The sequence below is a fragment of the Haliotis asinina genome, chromosome 10, assembly GCF_037392515.1.
Source record: "Haliotis asinina isolate JCU_RB_2024 chromosome 10, JCU_Hal_asi_v2, whole genome shotgun sequence".
Taxonomy (NCBI): Eukaryota; Metazoa; Mollusca; class Gastropoda; order Lepetellida; family Haliotidae; genus Haliotis; species Haliotis asinina.
In genome coordinates this window covers 35820726-35845963 of record NC_090289.1, presented here as the reverse complement: position 1 = coordinate 35845963, position 25238 = coordinate 35820726, and the positions used below count along the sequence as shown (strand labels likewise).

Sequence of the window (25238 nt, the reverse complement as noted above, 5' to 3'; positions counted from 1 at the left end):
CAACAAACCTGGGATGCAGAGGACCAAGACACAGATGTTACCAGATTAACTGATGAGTAAAGAGGCATAAGCAGCTGTAATTCAACTGCAATAATCACCTTGGTCTGTGTGCTGATGATATGTATTCCAACATCATTCACTCCGATGTGACATTTTGTTGTTGAACCCTGGGAAAAGAGAGAGCACCTGTCAAATTCCCCCATAGAACAGAACCAATATTAAAATTTTGACAACCTGGATGAATAATTTTCCTCAAATGAATCAAACAAACATCACTTTCCCTGCCAAGTTACCCATTTGACTTTTGTTTGTTCATATAAAACTAAAGTTTTAGGTATGTCTTGAAATGTATCTCCAAAAAGCATGTTCACTTTCACATGGTTTTCCAAACACCTGTCCCCAATGAAGGCAAGATGAACAAAATCTAATAACATGTAGCGAGGGACATAACCCTGGTGATAAAATATGGCAACAAATTAAAAGCTTGATCTTGACAAGCATCTCTAACTTATGTAGGCAAAGGTTCCAAACCTGTCCCTAATGCAGATGCTATGGACTTGGTATCACATAGATCAAGGACTGCTAAAAATGAACTTCCATCATCAATTTTCAAACTCATTTGATATCAGTGCAGTACAACTTCAATAGTTTAGAGGAATATTTTTCACTATTTTAACTGAGTATTCTGTTGAGTGAGTGAGTGAGGGAGTTTACTTTTATGCCGGACTCAGAAATATTTCAACCATACAGCACATATCAGTACATAAACAATCTGGTGATCAACAGCATGAGCATCAATCTATGCAATTGACATATGATGAAGTTGTTAACTCACTCAGCGAGTCTGACCATCCGAACCTGTTAGTTGCCTCTTATGACAAGCGTGGGTTTCTGAAGATCGTTTCTAACCTGAATCTTAACAGTGTATTGCCAGTGTATTCCAAACAGCACATGGCTTCATTTTTATATGAGTATGGTAAGGTAACACTTCTATTTCTCAACAATCAAATCATGATATTTTTCATTAATTTCAGATAGCAAAGCTACCTTACCCTGCTGCCTTGGGGGTTCTGTAAGGTTCCAGTGAAAAAAGCTGAGCCATAGACAGTGAGGTAATGACAGTGTGTCAAAAACTGACGTTTCAATGCCTGCAAAGAAATTTAGAATAAAATTATGAAGTTGACAAAATGTGCACAGCACTCCTGGGGGAGACTTACCAGATGATACAAGGCTGATATCACAGGACTCTTGAGAGTGACTTACTACAAAATAGATATATGAGGTGAGGAGAGAGGGTATAGGCAGGAAGGGAAAAGTAAGTGACATATTTTTATGTCTTTTGATATGACACTCCCGGCGACGGAACCTGCAACCTTCTGCTCCCCATAAGCTCAAACCACACCACGGAGGCAGTGTCACATACAATCTCAGAGGACTTGCTTGTGTGACTTTCCAATGGATCCATATTCAATCTCACAGGATGTGAGCATGACTTACCAGAGGACTCCTGTCCTTGCCCTGGATGATGTCACGGCACTCCCGAAGGATCTTGTTGGCCCAGTGTGTGGCTGCCCTCTGCCCTAGAATAGGCTGGGGCACCAGTTCCTGCAGCTTCTTGCTGCTGTAATACGAAATAGTCATGGGTATAACACCTGTCAATAAGACTCACAGAATTATGCCTGCGACATAACACAGTCCCTTCAGGATACTTTATTACATGATGTTGCATTCTCAGGTTGATGTTGGAAGGAAACGACAAAAGGATAAAGATCTGCATGGTACTGACAAACTTGAACACATTATGGGTTTCTGGAAACTGGAGAAAAGCATCTTTGCACAGTGAATTCCAGTGAGTTAGTTGCTGAGCCCATAAAAAATGAATGGCGATAACGTTAGTTTACTGAAGCGTAGTCTGTCAATGTGAGAATGACAGATGACAAGCATCAAGTATTCAAGTTTTGTCACCATCTCACTCCTACCATCAATACAGCAAAGTGGATATTGTGTGTGATAACTGAAACGCAAAATTATTTTGTTTACATGTTTTCAAAATACTTGATTCCCAAACCTGAATGTAAGAGTGAATGTGAATATGTCATCAGTATTCCAGCTGACACATCGACACAATCACCAAGACCGCCTACCTACCATATCTTCAGTAAATTCAGACAATTTTACACAGGATATTAAATAAACGAGGCCTGTTTTTCCTTGGAATTTCAAAAGGGCCTTAAGGACTTACGCTGATAAGAAAGACTTTGCTGAACTGGTGTCCAAGTTGCCATGCCAAAGCAGAAACAAGATGGCAGCAAATATAACTGCATCCTGCTCTTTGCATGGGTAGAGAGCATTGATGTAGTTGTAGTATGCTTCGTGGAAGAGCAGGTCAATGGCCTTTTGATGCGTCAGCTGTACATAACACATAAAGCTCATAATCAGAATCCACAAACAAGATTATTTATTTGCAGTAAAAACTCAAAGTCAAAAACTAGCCAATGGTTTTCTCTTTAGCATGAGGCCCTGGAGACTCTGCTAATCTGAGTTCCCACTTTAACTTTGTATATAGAAAGTTCAAGGTTACTGTGTTAACTGCAACTGTGCACATGTAAAATAGCATGTCTCCATCATGTCCAGAGAGAAATATCATTGACTAAATAATGTCTTCATCTCAAACACATGTTTGTTAATCATGTTTGACTCAGGGACAAATTTACACATTCCTGTGTACAATCTGGAAATTATTCACTATGATTTGACTAATAGATGCATAAACAGAGATAAACAACAATCTCTGCAACAATTCTTTGATACATACCTGTTTTTCAATCTCCACACCAATTTTGGCATTTCTTCTCCACTTGAGTACCGGTTCCTCATGGTCTGGGTTAGCATCAGACAACATCCCAACAGTTCGTGTCTGCCAGATTCGCAGCTGGTTCATCGGCTCATGCTCTGGTTTCAACTGCAGCTCTGTATGACAAGGTATGAGTGGGTATGGTTTTATGCCATTGTTATTCCAGCAATATTCCAGCAATATCATACTTTCAAAGTTATAAGCAAACACTTTAACCACTTGGCAATCCTACAACTCCTTACAGATATTACACAAACATGTTGTAAGTAAGTAACAGCATCACCTAAGAAAGTATGTATAGTATCATCTCCATCTTACCAAGACTATTAGAACAGATCCATATTGTGAAGATCTGGGCATATGGAACAGGTGGCATCCCAAACTCCTGAAATACAATGTACAATACACTGAAAAGTTATTCGCTAATAATGTACACTGGGAATCTGTCCACTAATATCTCACACTGATAACATGAACTTTTGCATTTCACTGAATACCGGTAAACAAATATCTTACATTGAGGGCTTGTCCACTGATTTACAGCTACAGAAAATGGTATCAATTTACAATGTTACTAACCTTTAACATCTGTTCATTGAGCTGTCTGACAGATGTATGGTAGCCAGATGTCAATCTGAGGTTGATGATGTGAGCATCCATTGTATTGACAGCAATTGTGTGACTCTACAACACATATACAACTCTCTGTAAGTCATTTCGACAACCACCTACATCCTCCAGAGTCAGACACATAGCCCCTTAGTCTATGCCATTTCCATCACAAGCTGTTGTCAAAACTGTCCCAAAAAAGCACCTTTCTTCTTTTTAGGACAACAAGGTCCTGTTCTACCCATCACATCAACCGCCTGTCAACCTTTCCCAAGAATTCAGTGGTTTTTACTGACAACAAGTCCCTGTTTTACCCATCTGTCACAAGCACCTGTTTGATCTGTCTCAACAAGCACCTGTTTGACCTGTCTTACAAGGTCCAAGCCAATAAGTAAAGGGACACAACTTACCGGACGTGTGCCAGACTGTTTGATGAAGTTGGCCACCTGTTCATGCTTCCAGGTGTGATCAGGCCCTGACTGGCAGATGTCCAGTGCTGTCTTGCCATTCTTGTCACGTGCAGTCTGTGTTGGGAGGTTCATAGAAACAATGACTTCAGTAGTTCACTTATATCACACCATGACAGTTTAATTTATAAGGTACCAATAAATGATGTAGGGCCAAAACACTGCGACATCTATGCATGTAGCTGACAAACCAAGAATCGTACTTAAGGTCAATCTTGGATTTTAACCTTGAAAATGTGATACTTTCAGAATGGAAATGAAGACAAAAATTCAAAATTGGAATGAGGGAATAAACACTCAGCTTACACCCATGCTGCCAAGGGCACAGGGGAATTCATCAGACACTAACATTCCATTACATTCCAGTCACATGCCTATATCCCATGTGTACACAGTCACAGACAGCAGGCACTTCATGGGGGACTTTTAGTTTAGTCCATTCGGAACCTCCAGCAAGTTGTATTAAAGCCATACCAAATCTATTTTTTTTCTGCTTGCTTAAACATTCTTATAACTTTGAATCCTTTGGCACATACTGGCCTCAATATAATGAGATGCTGTGGAAGATTTATTTTCAAACATTGTGCAACTTTCCTGTGAAAGCCTTACCACATCAACTCTGTGCAACAACAAGGTTTCGGCTACAAGTGAGTGGCCCTTCCGCGCTGCCAGGTGGAGTGGTGTACTGTCCTCATGATCCGAGATGTTTGGAGAGCAGCCAGCATCTAGGAGGGCCGTCACCACATTAGAGTAGCCATACCTGCAAAAACATGCAGTAGACAGTTCAATCACCAGCAGCATTGGATGAAACCTACATTATATTCTCAATATCATATCAAAAAGTACTGGAAAATTAAGCACCAAACACCCCTGCCTCAGCCAGTCTACTACATAGCTCTGTCCTGCCTATAGCTAGAGTGAGTGAGTTTGGTTTTAGCAATATTCCAGCAATATTCCAGCAAGGGACAGCACACACTGTACCAGTGTGCAGAATCAAACTTGGGGATTGGGTGTGATGAGAGAACACTTTAACGACTAGGCTTACCCATCGCCCCATTTCAACTAGAGTCTGTTTGAGTCCATTAGAGAAAGGGTCCATTTGGATCAGATTGTAATAATTCAAAGGAATATGGTATGCTTGAGATCGGAACTTATTTCCTCTTAAACTGGTGACATATGAGTTATTCATATACAGTTACATGAAACTGCCTTGTGTCATGCTCTGCAGTGGACGTACCTCTACCTACATCACTGACCTCCGACAACAGTCCGAGACAACATCATTCCAGATAAACATTTCTTTAGCGTTCTGGGTAACTTCAATGTCAAATAATCAGATCAGATAATTGTTATCAAGATCACTGAAGTGCATTTGAAAGACGTTTAGCTTCAGGATAGTATAAGTTGAAACTGGCAAGAACTTTAGCAACAGGACAAAGGTCCCTGATACATGAGGATGAGCCAAGCAAGTTAGGTTAATGAAGCAGTTACCATGCTGCATAGTGTATAGGTGCCCATGATATGGAATCTTTCTTGGAATGAGGCTGGCCTTGACTCAGCAGCGACTTCACACCATCAAGGTCACCTTCAGCAGCACGGCTGTGGACAGGGTACTTCTCTCGCCACCGCATGTCTCTGAAATACCATGCAGTGTACTGAGTGTTTAGCTGGCTCAGACAGATCAGACACTTTACAAGACTCACAGCATGATAAGACAGGCAGTTAGTGATGATTTGGGGTACCAGCAGATTCTGAGTCAGGCATCCATTATGTTCGCCTACAGTGTCCTTTAGCCTGGCTGACGGTTAAAGCATAAGTTCTGTGCATCCATGGTAACATCCTATCAGCATTATTAGTATTGTCAGTCATCAGTAGAAGGCAAAGCCAGAGAGGACAATCCATACAGCAAATATCCAAAAGCCAAAGACATTCGACTGAAAACATGTTTCTATATCAACATTAGTTGACCTGATGGTGTATTAAGATATATATCGACATTAGTTAATTGAGTGGTGTATTCACACATGTATCAACATTTCATTGTGGGGGTGGAGGGGGAGGGGGAGGGTGTATTCACATATATATCAAGATTAGTTTGTCAGAAGGAGCATTAAGACACATATCATCGTTCATCAGGTGGTGTATTCACACATGTATCAACAGTTCATTGAGGGGGTGGAGGGGGAGGGTGTATTCACATATATATCAAGATTAGTTTGTCGGAAGGAGCATTAAGACACATATCATCAGTTCACCAGGTGGTGTATTCACACATGCATCAACAGTTTATTGAGGGGGTGGAGGGGGAGGGTGTATTCACATATATATCAAGATTAGTTTGTCGGAAGGAGCATTAAGACACATATCATCAGTTCACCAGGTGGTGTATTCACACATGTATCAACAGTTTATTGAGGGGGTGGAGGGGGAGGGTGTATTCACATATATATCAAGATTAGTTTGTCGGAAGGAGCATTAAGACACATATCATCAGTTCACCAGGTGGTGTATTCACACATGTATCAACAGTTTATTGAGGGGGTGGAGGGGGAGGGTGTATTCACATATATATCAAGATTAGTTTGTCGGAAGGAGCATTAAGACACATATCATCGTTCACCAGGTGGTGTATTCACACATGTATCAACAGTTCATTGAGGGGGTGGAGGGGGAGGGTGTATTCGTGCATATATTAATATGAGCTTACCTGGTGGTGTATTTAGGCATATTATCAACATTTGTTTACAGGGAGGTGTATAAAGACATATATCATCAGTTCATTGTGGGGGTAGAAGGGAGAGGGTGTATTTAGATATATATTAGCATTAGTTCACCTGGTGGTGTATTTAGACATATTATCAACATTTGTTTACAGGGAGGTGTATAAAGACATATATCATCAGTTCATTGTGGGGGTAGAAGGGAGAGGGTGTATTTAGATATATATTAGCATTAGTTCACCTGGTGGTGTATTTAGACATATTATCAACATTTGTTTACAGGGAGGTGTATAAAGACATATATCATCAGTTCATTGTGGGGGTAGAAGGGAGAGGGTGTATTTAGATATATATTAGCATTAGTTCACTTGGTGGTGTATTTAGGCATATTATCAACATTTGTTTACAGGGAGGTGTATAAAGACATATATCATCAGTTCATTGTGGGGGTAGAAGGGAGAGGGTGTATTTAGATATATATTAGCATTAGTTCACTTGGTGGTGTATTTAGACATATATCAACATTTGTTTACAGGGAGGTGTATAAAGACATATATCATCAGTTCATTGTGGGGGTAGAAGGGAGAGGGTGTATTTAGATATATATTAGCATTAGTTCACTTGGTGGTGTATTTAGACATATTATCAACATTTGTTTACAGGGAGGTGTATAAAGACATATATCATCAGTTCATTGTGGGGGTAGAAGGGAGAGGGTGTATTTAGATATATATTAGCATTAGTTCACTTGGTGGTGTATTTAGACATATATCAACATTTGTTTACAGGGAGGTGTATAAAGACATATATCATCAGTTCATTGTGGGGGTAGAAGGGAGAGGGTGTATTTAGATATATATTAGCATTAGTTCACTTGGTGGTGTATTTAGACATATATCAACATTTGTTTACAGGGAGGTGTATAAAGACATATATCATCAGTTCATTGTGGGGGTAGAAGGGAGAGGGTGTATTTAGATATATATTAGCATTAGTTCACTTGGTGGTGTATTTAGACATATATCAACATTATTTTATTGGGAGGTGTATTAAGACATATATAAATAGTTCATTGTGGGGGTAGAAGGGAGAGGGTGTATTTAGATATATATTAGCATTAGTTCACTTGGTGGTGTATTTAGACATATATTAACATTATTTTATTAGGAGGTGTATTAAGACATATATCAATAGTTCATAGTGGGGGTGGAGGGTGTCAGCCATATATTAACATTAGTTTATCGGGATGTGTACTAAGAAATATATCAACACTTATTCCTCTGCTAGTGGAATGAGATGTACATAAACATTACTTCTGGGTGGTATATTTCAGACATATATCAACAGATCATCAGAGATGTGGGTTGAGCAGATGTAGATTTGTTCCAACAAATACCAGCAGTAATACATGTTAAAGTAGACGCACACATACTTATATTAGCAGAAATGCATCACAAAGAGCATGGACAGATACATACTCAGGTTTTCCAGAACGACTGTTGGGGTCTGGAACCACTATCCTGCCATAGTCAGGTTTTTGGGGCCAGAAGTTGTTCTCTATCAATCTGTTCACCTGCAAACATACAGAGTTGTTCACTACAAGGGAGATAATCACAGGGTGGACAGAATCCCATGACAAACTATCTACATCTAAATTTAAGAAAACGATTCTACTGAAGATGCTGCTGATATCAAACACTAGATTGCCTGGTCTAAACTTATTTACGGCAGCCAGAGTGAGTGAGTTTAGTTTTACGCCACACTCAACAATATGCCAGCTATATGGTAGCGGTCTGTAAATAACTGAGTCTGGACCAGACAATCCAGTGTTCAACAACAGGAGCAACATCTGTGCAATAAGCCATTTTCCAGTTTCGCGACAAAAGTTCGTTTAGAGTGATGTCCCTTTGCAAAACCACGTGACCGCGGGCAAACGGTCAAAACAAACGGCTGTCAAATTTTGTAACGTGTTTGACGGTGCACCGACCACTATCTGACGTGTACACCGAGAGAAGTTGAAGATGCCTTTCCACCACTGTTGCTATGGCTTGTGCAAGTCTGATAACAGGTACAAGGATCGCCATGACATGGCACACGTATTTTTTATTCCTTTTCCGAAACCGAAGAGTCAACCGGAGAAATGTTTGAGGTGGACGAGGGCCTGTGGTCGAGAGGGATTTGATGTGAAAAGCATCACGAGGCACACGTACATTTGTTCCAAACACTTCGTAGGTGAGTTTTTTTGTGAATATGCTACTCTGCTGTGTTTGTTTGCGTCAGGTGAAAGTGAAAATTGAGCATGTATCGTCAATGCAAATCATTAATCTCTCGAACAATGAAAAAAACTACAACCTGAGTCACAGATATATAAGTGGTTACATGTTGTAAAATAATGCACCTATGCAAATTTTTAAACTGTTGTTTCAGTGCTCGTGTTAACTACAACTGGTTTATAAATATTCTGTCAGGTGGCCGTGGACCAACTGTGGATTTCCCCGACCCAGTCCCTGTAACCTCCACGCCCTCGAAGCCCAGACCACCACCTCGTCATAGACAGGCTGATTGAGTGACTTCAGACACTCCATGCGAAAAGAGAAGTGTGGAGGATGATGTCTTACCTACCAAATGTATGCATGTTTAAAAACATTCACTTTAGCATGTTGCTTTACAATTAATGCATTGTCTTGTTTTGGATTGAATCCTTTTTATGTGATAATTGTACATACTTGTATATGCTCTATGTTAATATTCGTTCGGTCTAATTATGTTCAATTATTTAGCAGGTGAAATTCAAACGGGCATGGACATTGTTGGTCCAATGACAGCTCTTGGTGATCATGCCTACTGCACTGTCAAATCTACTGCTGATGCCTCTACACAAACAAACCTGTGTTTTGATGACATCAGCACATACACAGATGATATGCTGCAGAACCCCAAGATGTTGACAAAAAAAATAACAATGGATAACATCACTAAAAACAACAAAAGCAGCAAGTTTTACACTGGTAAATATATTACATGTTGTTGTGTATTAACATAAATACATACAAAATACCTGCATATATAAATGAAATTACTTAATTATTACACTGATAAATCCTTTGGGGTTTTGCACTGTAAGCAAAATATAACATTCATGTTTAATTTATTATTCAACTTCACATAGTCAATGAAGATAGATGATCAGTTTTACACATTTACAACAGGGCTCAGTATTGCCATGCTCATGTTGGTGTTCAACTGGCTGAAAGACAAGGCTGCCAGGATGACCTACTGGAGAGGACAAAGTGAGACAAAGCAGGATGGGGTGTGTTTGTCATTAGTGGTCATGTCAGAACATATCAAAGGATCTTACATACTATATACACCATTCCATACTGGTTACATTTTCAGAAATAGTTTATTATGGTCAGAACATAAAGACATACTACTGATAATAAAGAATGTTCCTAATTAATACATCTCTGAATTTTAGCTGGCAACCAGTGCATTATTTCCAAAATAGTTTCTGACAACATCAGTTCACAATGTAAATGGTACAGCAGAGTAAATGTTAACAATTTCCTACTTTGTATTGCAGCAAAAATCCAGCAGAGGCCCCTCAAGACTGCTCTCTCTGTATGAGGAATTCATCATCACTCTGATGCGTCTACGGCGAGCTAATGATGTGGAGCAGTTGTCAGATTTATTTGGTGTTTCAAATTCCCACATAAGTAGAATTTTCAACACATGGATCAATCTGATGTGCAAAGAATTATGTTTTCTTATCAAGTGGCCTTCCACAAGACAGGTGAAACACAATCTTCCTAAATGTTTTAAATATTTTCCAAATACCAAAGCAGTTATTGATTGTACAGAATTTCTACTTCAAAAACCAAGCATTCCTTCCAGCCAGAGAGTAACATGGTCATCTTATAAACATAGAAATACCTTAAAGTGTTTGGTTGCTTGCTCTCCTAAAGGTTCATTTACTTTTGTTTCAAAATTATGGTCAGGCAGCATTTCAGATAGGAAGATAGTTCAGCAGTCTGGTTTCTTAGATTTACTCTCTGAACATGATGACATCATGGCTGATAGAGGCTTTTTAATAAGAGATCTGTTAGCCTTTAAGAAGGCAACTCTCAACATACCACCATTTTCTCATGGGAGACAACTCAGTTCAGTAGCAGTTACCAAAACTAGAATAGCAAGCGCTAGAATACATGTTGAGAGAGCTATTGGTAGGCTGAAAGAATATAAACTATTACAGGGTGTTATTCCTTTGAAAATGAAAGGTTCTCTTTGTCAGTGTGTGAATGTGGCAGCTTCACTGTGTAACTTGGACAATGTTCTTGCTAAGTAGACTTTGGGTTCATTCAAAAGAAATACATGTACCTCATACAGTAAACAGGAAGTTTCAGTCAGAGCTGACAAAAGTCTTCATCTATTTTACTTGTTTAAAGTCTGCAGCAATGAAGGAAGCAATTGTTTTACATAAATAGATTTGATTTTTCTGATCATAGACTCAAAGAATTGTTCATGAAAAGGTACATTAATAACATGTATACCTTTCCTTGTGTAAATGACCAGATCACAGGACTGAAATCCATATATGCCTAATTGGCCTTGAATTTGATAATAATAATCACTGTCATCTTTAAGGTGCCAATTACCATCTTTCAGGTAACACCCCCTATTTTGTGCAGCACTTTTAGGATCACAGTCTCGCAAAGCCCATGGACATTTAATTTCTAACAGTTTGTCTTGATGATTTTCTTTGCATTGACATTCAACTGTACCATCCACTGAAGTACCAAGGAAAGGATTTTCCTTATCAATCAATAAACCTTTTATTTTCACAGATAATTTTGTATGTCTCCTTCTTTCATTCTGTGTGTACATTTCTTTGGCCTTGCTTTCCCTTTTCTTACCCCACACAATAGCAGATGGTACATTGCTAATGTCAGTGCTAAGACTGTCATGGAGCAAACATTTCACTAACTTTGAGCAGTCAATGTTTTTGTTCTTTTCAAAAGCATCTGCCCTGGTGCAAACACGTTTAAAATTTGAACTAGTCACCATGCCTTTTCTCATAACTGACCATGTAGGATTCTCACTCTGCCCTGTTGTTTCATGTTCAATGTAACTAATGTCATCAGGACAATATTTCAGTCTATCAATAATGTCCTCAGAAATGTCAGAACAAGGAGGCAACTCAAGGGCCTCTAGTTTCTTGAGTAGGGACATAGCAACACATCCCTCATTAATTTTCATTGCTTGAATCTGTGTGTCAGTGGGATCAAGGAGGCTCTCCAAGGCACAAGTATTAGGATTGATCTGCAAATGTGAAAGTTTTGGATAAGTTACATAATACATATATAATATAGTTCACCTGGGATACATCTCGTGCTGAACACTGAAAACTGTCCTTTTCTGTCATGATTCCACATTGGAAGTGTTATAAGCATTAAGTGCATTGTTTCACAGATAGATATTCACTGATTTCACCTTTTCCAAAAACTTTTATATGAATACTTAACATTTTCATGTTTAAGCTACATATCACATGTTGCAAACTGAAATAGAAATATTTCAGTCATTCTAACCTGATGCAGTGAGGCTGCAAAATTGGCCACCTGTTCAAGTGATGGATTTGATCTGTCACTTATTGGTCGAGGATCAAAAGTATCCTGGCCATAGTCACTACTTGTGTCAGCAAGCGTTTGTCCATAACTGCAACACAGTACAGATTGGTTATACATATAGCAACATTAAATATATTTCCATTTATTTCCTGTTGTTTGTCATTTATTTAAAACCAGATTATGTTATATATTATTGACCACTTACAGACTAATGTATTGAAAATCCCCATATATCCTCGTTTTTCTTTTTGTACCTGATTTTCTTGACTTTTAGGTGAGCCAGTGGCACAGGCTCATCATGAGGTCTTGGTCTTTTGGTCCAAAGGGAAGGGCCATCAGTGATGCTCTTTTTCTCAAAAGCTTCAATATCAAAAAGTGTTGGTGCTATATGTCTGCAGGCTCCATCAGAACTGAAATATGTGAAAAGAATATTCATAAAGGGTTTTATTTTTCAGGATAACGGTTACTTCAACAAATATTGAATATGTAATCTTCATTAGCAACATCAATAACTACTTTCACAGTATTCTGACTACGTATACAGAAATATTAGGAACTTACAAATATTGGCTATGATCCACTGAAACAAGGATATAAATGCTCATTGTTTCCAAGAATTTGGGACTGGTTGTTTCTTTGCAAATTGAAGATAGTAGGGAAATTTGGCTTTAATGGTATTTAAGCTTGTTTAAGTTTTATGCTATGTAGTCAAAAACAGCCAATCCATTTAATTTTAAGGATCATTATGAGATTTAGACCTTCCCAGTGTTAGATCACTTACCCTCCTGGGCACTGACAGTAAGCGGTCTTAATGTCAACATTCATTTTGTCCACAGCAATCCATAGGTTGTAGAACTCGGACTTTAAGTAGGTCTTGTCCCGTTGTGTTGGCTTCACAGATGCTTTAAAAATTCCGACGGTGTCAGTAGCATCAACATACTCTACACTGTTGACATGCCCATCAGCATACAAGCGATAGTCTTGAAAAGATTTGTAAGCACGGAGCTTCCTTCTGTCGTAATCGGGCCTGAACGACACCAAGTAATTAAATACGTCATATATTCCAATTTCCGGGGATTGTGACAAACTGTTAGAGTAGCCGGGTATAAGGAAGGGATCAGAATTAATGTTCAGGTGTGATAATGTTTGGGATGCGCAGTTTACATCGGAAACATCATGCAAGACGGGCAAATTCAAGTTGGCAACACACTCGCACAAAGTGATCAATTCGCGACGAATGTAGCCTGTAAATGTCACACCACGATCTTTCAAATACATTTTCAACTGTGGTACAGTCTTTGACGAGAACATACTTGATATTTTCTTCAAATAATGATAGCAGGCCAAAGGTAAACAATATCGTCTGTCGACAAAACAAACGGAACGTCAACCTGACAGCTGTTGTTTACGTGTCGTCATGCCCGCGGTCACGTGTCACAGAGGGCAGATAACTCTAAACGGCAAAACTGGAAAATGGCTCATTGGGAACCGATGACATGTGTCAACCAAGTCAGCTAGCTTGACTACCCGATCCCATTAGACGCCTCTTATGACAAGCAGAGTAGCCTTTTATGGCAAGCATGGGTTGCTGAAGGCCTATTCTATCCCCAACCTTCATGGGACAATACAGCTGAAGCAATGGTAAGCACAGTCTAAAACAACAATGAAAATGCTGTTCAGTCTGATTGCCCTACCATACTGAGTTTGGTTGTTTGTCTCTACTGCAACAATTTTCCAGCTATACAAGGGAGGTCTGGTAATAATCAAGTTTGTGGACCAGATAATCCAATGACTGACATCATCAGCATCAGTCTATGCAACTGAGATATAATGACATGTATCAACAAAGTCAGCGAACCTGAAAAACAGATCATCGTAATTGCTTTTTACCCCTAGACCAAGTTCCCCTTATCCATCTGTTGGGTGTCAGGTCAAATGCTAGATGAAAATGTGACATGCACTGAGTTTAGTTTTCTGCAACTTTTAGCAATATTCCAGCAATATCATGGACACCAGAAATGGGCCTCACACAATGTACCCATTTGGGATCTGGAAACAGGCTTCAGCATGACGGGGAAACACTTTAACCACTAGGCTACCCCACTGCCCCTGTGCCTTAAGTCAGTCAGGCCACATCTGACTTGGCTGATTTCTAGTCATCTTAAAGTCCAAATCGTGTCTTTTTCTTCATATATATTTAGTGAACCCTGTGAGGAGGGATGTCCTGTGAGGAGGGATGTCTTTAACTTACCAACCTTTTTGTGTAAAATAGCTTTTAAAATAATATAGATTGATCGATACCACTTGGCCCCGGTGCCTTATAACATATCTCCATGGGGTACACAGTATAGCGAGTGTGTTGACATCACACGGCTATAACCTGGCCGATTTTCATGAAAAACTTGTGTATTCCACAAACTGCATGTGCGCTGCCTGCAGTGCCCATCTCATGAGGAACACATGGTCCATACTGACGAAAGATCTCATTCTTTGCAGCAATCCTTCATAGTCTAGTGGATAAAACAGCCAAGCTAGAGAGCAAAGGGTTGCAGGTTTTAAAACCAGATGTTGCCATTACATATTGGAAGTTTCCAAGCATGTGATATTTTACGGTCAGTGATAAAAGGACAAAGTTATTTCAAAACCTTGGTTAACAAGTCACATCTCAGGGATTACTAAACAAATACATGCGATTTACAAATCACATCCCGGGGACTTCAAATACACATCACTGATTATACAGAGTAACCGCGTGATACGATCTTGAAAAGACTGTCTGAGACGACCATTATACGCACGACAGGTTGATAAGGTGAAAAGAATCATATTTGAACCTGAATTTAAGAATAGATTCTTGTAACAAACCTTTGTCTTGTACTGCAGGCCGGACCCAAACAAGGGGTTGATAACAACAATATCACACTTTTCTATGGACAACATTTTGGCTCGGGCTTCATTGGCTGTGAGTTGAATTTCAGGAGGAAGATCTCCCATGTTCTGAGTTCCACTGTCCTCGGGGGAGATCCTGCTGGGGAGGAAGACTGGGTTGTGTACCGTCAGACGCATCCTGTACTCTGCCCGTGAACGGAACAATGCCTCCACAGCACCAGACCTCATGTGCTTCTCACGGAGCCAGCTGCAGACAGGAACATGTCACATCAAATCACTGTCAGATTTTGGGTGACTTAGTTAGGCTTTATTTTGTTTCATGTCTCTGTCCAATGCAGTAAGGTCATATTATAATGGCCTACAAACTCCATAGGCATTTTTGTCTACTGTTCCATTTGTTTTTGCGAAAACAAATAGGAACCACAGACCACTGACCATCTCAATGTATGCTAAAGCATGAAAACTCTAAACATGTCATGAAGAATAACTTAAAGCTCTGAGAGTTTTGTCTGGAATAAGCTGGAGCTCTGATATAAGGCCCCGTGATAACTTTGATCCCCTCAACTATACTCCTTACTTTTCCAGGTGCTGGAGCAGGGGCAATGTTGGTGAAGGGAAGTTGACACTGCCGTTGCTGAGCATCTCGATGACTGCTTCCATGGAGTAGAAGCCTGGAGCATTCTGAGCCTGGTCCACGTAGCGTTTGTTTAACTTCTCTATATAACATCAAACACACAACGTCAGGTCCCCTCATTCAGATCAGTTTACAGACTTCCTTTTCAAAGTCATCATAAAAAGACTTCCATATCAGATCATATTTTAATTCTCTCTGAGACCTCATGGATGTAAAATAACTACACAAAGGTGTACATGGACATAATGTTAATAGCAAATATAATCTTGTGTACAATTATGTTGTTTGGTACTCGTGTACTTTCTATCACAGACTTCATGTCAGGGTTAATTTCATTCAAATTAGGTCTTAATTCTTGTTCCTGCCAAACCAGGAATTGGGAACATCCAATCAGAGGCCATGTCAACTTTTGGTAACTGTCTTATGATATTACTTGGTACTAACTAGAAGTCCACACCAGCCAATCAGAAAACAAGTTTCAAATGGTGACTTCATTCAAAAATATACTTTGAAATATAATAAGACAAAATTCTCAATTCATCATTTGTAAACTGTAATGTTTCTCATCTCATAAATGGCCTTCTGAATGGGCAAATGAAAGGTCATTTCATGTGATATGGGATGTCACATGACCTTCCTTCAGTTGCAGTAGCAAGAACTGAGATACTATCACCATTTCAAAGTGCTTGATTCATGTGTGATGTATTAGTGCAAATCTCATGGGAACTTACCGAGCTGTGAAACTGGCACACAGAATAGGGAGAACCTAGACAAGGAGTCCCTGGACCCTCGGGAACTGTCTGACTGATGGGGCGGAACCTGTATAGCCCTCTCTCCTGAAACACCAACAGCTGAAGTCTACTCTGTGTTCTATGTTATCTGTTATCAGGGGTTATAATGTACACAAGCAGCAGTGAGTGAGTGAGGGAGGGAGGGAGGGAGGGAGTTCAGTTTTACGCCGCACTCAGCAATATTCCAGCTATATGGTAGCGGTCTGTAAATAACCGAGTCTGGACCAGACAATCCACAGATCAACAGCAAGAGCATCGATATGCGCGACTGGGAACCGATGACGTGTCAATCAAGTCAGCGAGCCTGACTATCCGATCCCGTTAGTCACCTCCTACGAAAACAGGCAGCAGTCACATTGACTTACAAGGCAAGGGTTGAGGACCTTCTAACCTCCCCACCTGTGAGGCCTCCATTGTTGAATAGATATTGATACATTGCTTGAAGCAAAAGGACACCACAATGTTTGTGAACAGGAACGATTTTATGGAGAACTTCTTTACTGCAATGAATGTGATGTTTCAGTGAAAATACAGTGTTCCCAGAAATTATTGAGAAAATCTTTGTTTTTTTCTAATGATGCTAAGATTGGAAAAAGGGCTTTCACTATGCACTAAGCATACTAAATAAGGGAGACAACTCTTGAAGGCTTAGAAGGCACCTCATTACATCAAGAGTTATCTCCCTTGTCTGAGCAGATGGCTTCCTGTGTTGACATGGCAGAATTTACAGCAAGAGAGAAAAGAAAGCTCATTCTAGATGATTTTGAAAGGGGTGAGGCTGATGCTAAAGTGTTAGCATGTAGACATGGTATTCCTCTGTCTACAGTATACAGAACTTTGAAGAATATTCAAACAGGAACCGGGATAGAGCACAAAGCAGGGGCAGGTCAGCCTAGGAAATTCAGTGTTGTGGATCGCCAAAGACTTGGGCAGATTGTGAGTAGGGGCAAATTGAAAAGTGTTGAGAACATCAGAAATGAAATGATTAGCAGAGGAAGTCCTCAGGTTTGCAATGAAACAGTTAGGCAGGAATTACAGAGACTTAATTGGGTGAAAAAACGTGGATTTCCCTCGCCGTTGATGAAAAATGCACAAAAGGAAAAACGTTCAAACTGGTGTCAGGCTCATGAAAATCAAGATTGGGATAATGTTTTCTTTTCGGATGAAAGTTCTCTTTGGCTTTTCCCTAATTGTGTGAAAATTTGGACCAAAGATACTGTCAAACCTATCTACCAAAACATAGCCCGAAGTTTCACATGTGGGGTGGCATATCGGCTCGCGGAGTGACGCCATTGTGTGTTTTCACGGGAAACTTGACAAAAGAAAGATACGTTGACATTCTAAATGGTCACCTTCTTCCGACAGAACAAACATTGTATGAAGATGATTGGATTTTCCAGCATGATAATGACCCAAAACACACTGCGCGCTACACAAAACAGTGGTTGTCAGGCGAAAATGTTCAAGTTTTAGACTGGCCCAGTTACAGCCCAGACTAAACCCAATTGAGAATGTGTGGGGAGTCATGATGGACAGAATAAACCAAAAGGGACTGAGAAATATTGAAGATATGAAGGCCGAGGTGGTCCAATATTGGGATACCCTGTCACACGATTACCTACAAACTTTGATGGGTAGTGTGCCTAGGCGTATTCAGGCATGCATTGCTGAGCGAGGAGGTCTAACAAAATACTAAAACAAGACTGAGACTGTAAAAGGATGATGTTTTAACATGTTTATGTAAGTAAAACACCAGAAGTTAATAAACGTAATGAGTTACATGACGCAACATGATTCTCAATAATTTCTGGGAATACTATACTATCACCATCATTAAGCATGGGATATACAAAACTATATCCCTGCTTGATAAAGGTGATAGCATCTACAGCAAAATGCCACATCTATTTCAACAAAACTCATTCCTGTTCATCATACCAGCTTCTAAATGCCACTAACAGAAGAATGTGTGACGTGAATGATAATACATGGCAATAATACTGTGCATAGTCATTATGTCCAAAAACCTATTGCATACCCAGAAAACAACAATAAGGTCAGTGGCACAGCATGCACTTGATTTTCAGTTTTACTTTTACCATCCTGGGCCTACACTTTTGAGGTTCTCTTTGTGCTAAGATAGACATAAGTTAATGTTAATGTATAGTACTTACAACTGTCTTAGCGCCAAGAGAGTTTAAAAAATCTAGCCTCTGGACCATACAAACCAGGCTGTGAGATTTGAGACAGTTAACAGTCAATAACAATTCTGTTTAATGACTCACAATGAGCCAAGTCATGCCATGAGACTACACAGTACTAAAATCAGCTTGTATAATAAGCACCAGACACCCAAGACCTTTTCCTCGAGTCCGAAAGCTAAAGTTTTGTTTTCAAATAAGCCATTTGCGCCACTAGCTACCTTAACTTGTCATGCTTATCCAGCATTCTTACACTTATATCATTTCTTATTTAAGGCAGTGCTCAACAATGTTACTGTATGACAGTGGGCAATAAATAATTGAGCTGTTGATAATGTTGGTGGTTAAGCATGCGCTTGTCACATACATGGGTACAATGTGTGAAGCCCATTTCTGGTGCCCCTGACGTGATAATATTGCTAAAATTGGCATAAAAGAAGACTCACTCAGTCACTCACTCACTCACTCAGCTGCAAACCCAGAAACAACTGAAAGTGTATCTCCTTGTCTGATTCCATACCTTTAATTCCCAGCCCCATGTCTCCTCCAGTCAGCTTATACAGGTGGGTCAGAACCATCTCTCTCGGCTCATCCTCTCCAAGCTTCATCGAGACCATCGGCAGGTATTTGGCAGCCTTGACCTTGTCCCCAGGAGGTGTCTTGCTGTCCAGTAAGAGGATGTCGTACAGACGAGGACGGTAGTCGCCTCTGGCAACATTGGCCTTTGGGCGTATGACTGCTAATACACCTTCCATGTTGTGTGGGTACTGGTCGATAATCATCTATCTGGAAACATAATGACAAACTGTTTTACTTTGAGATTTCATAGTCAGTTATTAGCAATAATATAGCAATACTAGTTGTCAACTAGTTGTTGACTTCAGTCGTGTTCATTTCACTACATACTGTTTTAGGGGCGGTAAGCATCATACTTAAGGCATTTGAACATCATTCGATTCCCCACATGGATACAATGTTTGGAGTGGATTTCTGGTGTCTTCCTTATGATATTGCTGGTGTGAGTAAGTGTAGTTTTACATTGTTTTTAGCAATATTCCAGCAATATCACAGCAGGTGACACCAGAAACAGACTTCACACATTTAACCCAAGTGAAGAATCAAACCCAGGTCTTCCGATGTGATGAGCCAACGCTTTAATCACTAGGCTACCACACAGCCCTAGATATTGCTGGAATATTGACGAAGTGTTTGTAAAAGCAAATTCACTAACTCATTCCACTGTTTGTGTTCAACAACATATGAACAGATATATATTATATGTCTGCCCAATAGTGCATGGGCTACTTCCTTTTGTTTCTGGCTTGTGAAAATAAGGTTATTATGAATGTTTTACTTAATTTTCTGTGCATTCCACACATGGCTGCTTTGGCGGCCATCTTGTATTGTAAATCAGGTTACTACCAAATGTGCAAATTTTGAATCATGGGGAAATGCAGGCCATGTTTCATCCTCATTTATCTAATCAGTTTTTTTTTTAAACAGTACTCTGGATTCATTTGCCACCAGTGCTACATACAGACCTGACAGCTCTCTCTCCCAATCACTAACTTAGCACAGGATTCACCTTGCTCGTAAGTCTAATCTGATTGGACATGTGTTTAAAAAAACTCAAGCTACAGTACTTGTAGAAAATGGGTCCTGGGTATTCATTCTCCCACAATGGATATATACTACACTGGATTTATGACCATGTTTCACCTTTCACTGTTTCAAGGTGAATTTATTTATACCCAGTCTACGTAAACAGGCTAAGTATTATTTGTCACAGTATAAGCAGCGTAATGAATAATACTGAGCAACAGGTTAGACTCAATTTACATCCAACAACAGTGACAGCTGACAGTGATGGAGAGTAGTGGACATCATTGGTACAGCTGTGTGTCAAATACAATTTAAAAAACGAAAACAGAGATCCAGATTAGACTTGGTGTTCAGCAACCCATGCTCATGCTGTTGATCACTGGATTATTTACAGACCAATGCCATATAGCTGCAATACTGATGATTGTGGCATTTAACAAAAAACAACCAAGAAAAGAACACAGATCACCAACTTCTTCTAATTTGCACAATACTGACTATGTGGATTTTATGTTTTCAGAAGGTAATTCATACGGACAAACTTCATTTAAGTTATAACAACATGCCCCAAATGTCAAAAACATTTCACGGTAATAACATGATAATAATTTTATCTGAGGAAAGAATAAATGCTGAATAATTGTTAGAATAATTTCAGTAAAACACATGCTACATCTGGGATTATGCATTCTATGTAAATACATGATAAAGTACAGATTTTAGTACTTTTAGTGGGTTGAGGCCCATGAAGTATTTAAACACACACTCTCCAAGTCAGTCACCTAATCGCCAGCACACAAAGTCAGCCATCTAACCTACTTGTGGCTTCCTCAATAAGGGAAGTTTTACAACTGGTAGTCTAGATCACATACTCTGTGTATTGGTGAAAACTGGCACTGCTCACATGTCCAAAAGCAATGACATTGTGTATTCAGATTAATTCAAACCATGAACCGTGCAAAGGTTTGAGCAAAGTGCTACATGCATAGCAAACGGTTGCCTCCCACCAATGCAAAATACTGACAGTCATGCCAGCAAACACAACCATCAAAATAAATTTACAAAATCATAACAAACTAACAACATGCCAAATCACACACCGATCATAACAATATTTCTTCACCTAATATCAATTAATCTATCAAAAAATCTGCACACTTTAATCAAAAACAGAATATGTAACATTCTGGCCTTGAATGTTTATTCTTATATTGCAAACAATCTATAAACATGTCGGGTGCTGTCAAGTATATTTTGTACAACTAAGTTCCAACCTACAAGTTATAACAGGCACAAGCTCCTTTCCACACAGCAGTTGATCGGAGGCTTCTTTACTCTTAAATCAGAGACAACTAACATTTCAAACAGCAAACTAACTAATTGGGTGTAGAATGAAACATGAATTCAGTAACACAAAAAAAACAAACTAGGCCCCAAATACTGTACTCACATTTGCAATATGAAGTCATTAATGACCGTATTCCTACATAAACTTGCCGTGGCAGAGACTTAGGTCAGGGCGGCCGCTGCAAAAACACAGCCATTATATCACCTATTTGGCATTCTTCTCTATCTGACGTTCCTTGTGGACCTTACATATTAAACACAGCGTTTAATTAGAAAACTTTGCACGGAAGTAAACTCCGTAAACTTCGACCATAAAAGTTTCCTACTTTTTGTGACAGGAGAGTTGCTGTCGAGGGAGCAGTCATTTAGGAAAACTGACATACGAAACTTCTTGGAACAAAACGTATTCGTAATAGTCATGGATGAAATGGGTCTAATGCATTGATGAAAAGTAGCTGGTAACCATTATTTCACCTAACTCGCTCGTAATGCAGTACTAGAGTCAGTGCTTTCGCTCGTCTGATACCAAATCATTAACTCGTTTAATAAAAATGGTATTACACGGAAGGTCGTTTAGTATCCTCTATTACTGTCGAACCATGACTACTGAAAACAAAGGTCCTTCAGAAGTGGCCCTCCCCACTTGTGGTTGTGTCCCTTTTCAGTTTTGGGTTTGCACTTTCCTGTGTGTTTCCAGGGAGCCTATAGAGAGAGTAGAGTATCACTGGTGTTTCCAATCCATTTGAATGATGTTCCAGTCCTTGAGGTCAGTCCTCTTGATGGTGGAAGGATGAAAAACTTCTTTATTTTATTAAGGACTTTGTTCCGGTGTTCCGATCACATGATACTGTTTAACGTAATAGTAACTTGGTCATCACTACTCGATGACGTCATCATAGTGACGTCACCAAGCACGAACACTATTGCCATGTAGAAAAATAATCAAGAAAAACAAATGCTTTGTGTCAGTTTATGTTAATATTATGAACTGGCTCTGTGGAGGAATAAAGGTATACGCCGCTCCGTGTTTTACTTTTATAGTTCTCTTAAAAACAAACCAAAATTGTGAAGTCAGTTCTTGAAAATATAAGTACGCCAACAATTGTAAATTCACAAAATGATTGCTCATTTTTTAAAAAAAAGAGCATATAAATAGATGCGAATACAGCGGCGTCGTTCAGATCAATGAAAAGACAGGCCGAACCCCATTCGTGACCAACTCGTATTATTCCAGGACAAGTCAAACTTTAGTCGGTTAATGGGCGTGCCTTACACTTGGTTTATGCAAAGGTGTGACAAGGTCGCCAAACAAGTACATTATAATGACTTGTTTTAAGAAAATTGTCTTCCGACTTTTCAAGAAACCCTTTTGAATTCTATTAAATCACCTACTTGTTCTTTAGTGTACCCAATAGTTATGTTAAAGGTCACATGCAACGTAAAACACAACTTTGCAGATTCTGATACCATTCGGTATGCACTAACCAAAACAAATCATCAAAAATGACAATTCAACCTATAGAGTTGAAAAAAAAAACGCAATGAAAAAAGGCCTGCGAAATCGGAGTTCAAACGATTCACTAAATTTTCCCCAGTGCTGGGGGAAAAAGCGGTTTCAACAGCTGTGCTGCGCTTCGCCCATAACGCATGCGCAGTAAATAGGTTCATGGAGCTTGAACCGGTATGCATGCCCGGAGTCTGAGGTCGTGGGCAGTAATCTAATCTTGGTTGTGTACACAAACAAGTAAATAATCCACTCGTTACATAAAAAAACTTGCTGGTTGCGGTGAGCAGCCTCTGTCGCAGAGAAAGCTCTATGTCTGGTTTATTGACACCTATAAGTCTGCCTGACTGCTAAATACATATTTGATACACAGCTTCAATCATTGACCACATGCAATTTGAACTTAACACCTATCAGGCTATGCGCCATAAACAAAGTAACTTGACTTATGACTCGTGCACCCGAGTCCTGTCTCTGCCACATTATGTAATTAGGCTGGTGTGATACTTGTACATATAACATATTGCCAACAAACTACATCCATTTTCCTCGGATGACTGGATCTGACGGAAACTGGTGCAAACTCTTCTCAGTTTCAAGTCCTGCTTTGTACTTGGACGAATGACATTTCCCACCCACGCAGTAGTTCACCATCTCTACTGAGATGACTTTTGATGGAATCGAACGGAAATTCAGAGAACGTGTATTTAAAAGACCCGGCATCTCTATATATATTCTTTGTGGATAACAACTTCTTCTAGTGATTATGATTTTGTTTGATAACGGTATGCGAATCCATACTGAAAGGATGCATCAAGTACATTAAAAGAAGTAGTTATCCATAAAGAATCTTACTTTCTTGTGACTCGCCATGCTTCTACAATGCCCATCAAACAGATCTTCTTTCTGTACACACAATGAGCCCTCAGCGTATCAGCAAATGAACCAGCCAATCGGAAGCCGTCGTTACACTTGAGTGAACACCCACTGGGTTCGGTCTCCCGAGGACTTCGTTTCGTGGGAAGTAAGCCCAGTTACAAAATATTTCACTTTTGAATGGCGATTGTACGCTTACAAATTTTGTTTATTTGTATTTTCACAAGCAGTAATGTATTTTATATGTCATGAATAAGTGATAAATGTGTTTTAATTGTTTGATTTTTTTGTTGCATGTGACCTTTAACAAAACAAATAGACTTCTCCATTTTGTAAGATCTATAAACACGGTACATCACTGGACACGTTTCACTACCAGTAAAGTTCCGGGTTAGAATTGATCTTCAACATGCTTCAGCGACGCTTATCTTAAAAGACAACTCCTTGATTCGAGAGTTGGTTGACGCATGTAATTGTATCCTTGTGCTGCGGGGTGTTCCTGGTCCAGATTCATTTGCAGACTTACCTAAGATGCATAGCGTTCACTAACAGGAACGCTATGCAGCATCTCCCATATGCTAAGGTGCCTAGCGTTCACTTACACGACCAGCGTTCATTAGCATGTACGCTAAGCAGACAACCGTCATATAGCAGGGCTTACGTTGCTAGAACACATTTAAGTATTGTTTTAATGGTCACAGACTTGATATAAGGATAATAATTGACCCAGATATGGTATATCATTAACACTGATGTTATCCAAGTCTGCACCAGTAATGAACATCATACTCGGCGCGTCACATGAAGCCAGCGTTACGCGAACCAGGAAGTGTTTGGTATAATAGCAGCTCCCTGGGTACGACTACAATACAATATTCGCTACAACTTGCTATATATCTGTTCTTCTCCATGAATGTGATATATCAGTGTATATAATTCATAAATAAACTACTTACATTTATAAGCACACTAAACTACCAATATTGATCCTATAGTGTATTGAAAATAATACATGGATTCTTTAAAAACATATTATTGTTATGAATAGATAAACAGTTAGCTGTTACGAAAATACTATTAACATGGTACCACCAGCAGAAGTAAGTCACTGTACCAG

At 39.5% G+C, this 25238-nt stretch overlaps 3 protein-coding genes across 3 annotated transcripts in view; 2 read left to right on the top strand and 1 right to left on the bottom strand.

Moving 5' to 3' along the window:
* Positions 1-22080, bottom strand: part of LOC137297647 (krev interaction trapped protein 1-like) — a 31030-nt gene extending 8950 nt beyond the window's left edge. The window contains exons 1-16 of the mRNA XM_067829547.1: positions 21845-22080; positions 19313-19578; positions 16532-16636; positions 15744-15882; positions 15143-15413; positions 8129-8223; positions 5422-5565; positions 4540-4690; positions 3874-3987; positions 3434-3538; positions 3173-3239; positions 2816-2970; positions 2243-2409; positions 1498-1621; positions 1053-1148; positions 99-167 (exon numbers count right to left, since the gene is read on the bottom strand). Coding sequence (XP_067685648.1) covers positions 99-167; positions 1053-1148; positions 1498-1621; positions 2243-2409; positions 2816-2970; positions 3173-3239; positions 3434-3538; positions 3874-3987; positions 4540-4690; positions 5422-5565; positions 8129-8223; positions 15143-15413; positions 15744-15882; positions 16532-16636; positions 19313-19574 — 2064 coding nt within the window. The 5' untranslated portion in view covers positions 19575-19578; positions 21845-22080. The remainder of the gene's footprint in view (positions 1-98; positions 168-1052; positions 1149-1497; positions 1622-2242; positions 2410-2815; positions 2971-3172; positions 3240-3433; positions 3539-3873; positions 3988-4539; positions 4691-5421; positions 5566-8128; positions 8224-15142; positions 15414-15743; positions 15883-16531; positions 16637-19312; positions 19579-21844) is intronic.
* The window catches only part of LOC137297648 (mannose-1-phosphate guanyltransferase alpha-A-like), a 510132-nt gene that overhangs the window by 202598 nt on the left and 282296 nt on the right, over positions 1-25238 (top strand). The window lies entirely within an intron of this gene.
* Positions 9223-11495, top strand: LOC137297649 (uncharacterized). The gene is made up of 4 exons (XM_067829551.1): positions 9223-9277; positions 9431-9658; positions 9860-9960; positions 10234-11495. The coding sequence occupies exons 2-4, from the start codon at positions 9451-9453 to the stop codon at positions 10993-10995; spliced, it is 1071 nt and encodes a 356-aa protein (XP_067685652.1). The 5' UTR covers positions 9223-9277; positions 9431-9450; the 3' UTR covers positions 10996-11495.

What these genes read in the sequence shown, in the direction of transcription:
- LOC137297649 (XM_067829551.1), top strand. Translation starts at nt 9,451, where the DNA reads ATGGACATTGTTGGTCCAATGACAGCTCTTGGTGATCATGCCTACTGC. An exon ending in AAGCAGCAAGTTTTACACTG is followed by an intron (nt 9,659 to 9,859) that starts GTAAATATATTA and finishes CATTTACAACAG; the next exon opens with GGCTCAGTATTGCCATGCTC. An exon ending in GTGAGACAAAGCAGGATGGG is followed by an intron (nt 9,961 to 10,233) that starts GTGTGTTTGTCA and finishes TTTGTATTGCAG; the next exon opens with CAAAAATCCAGCAGAGGCCC.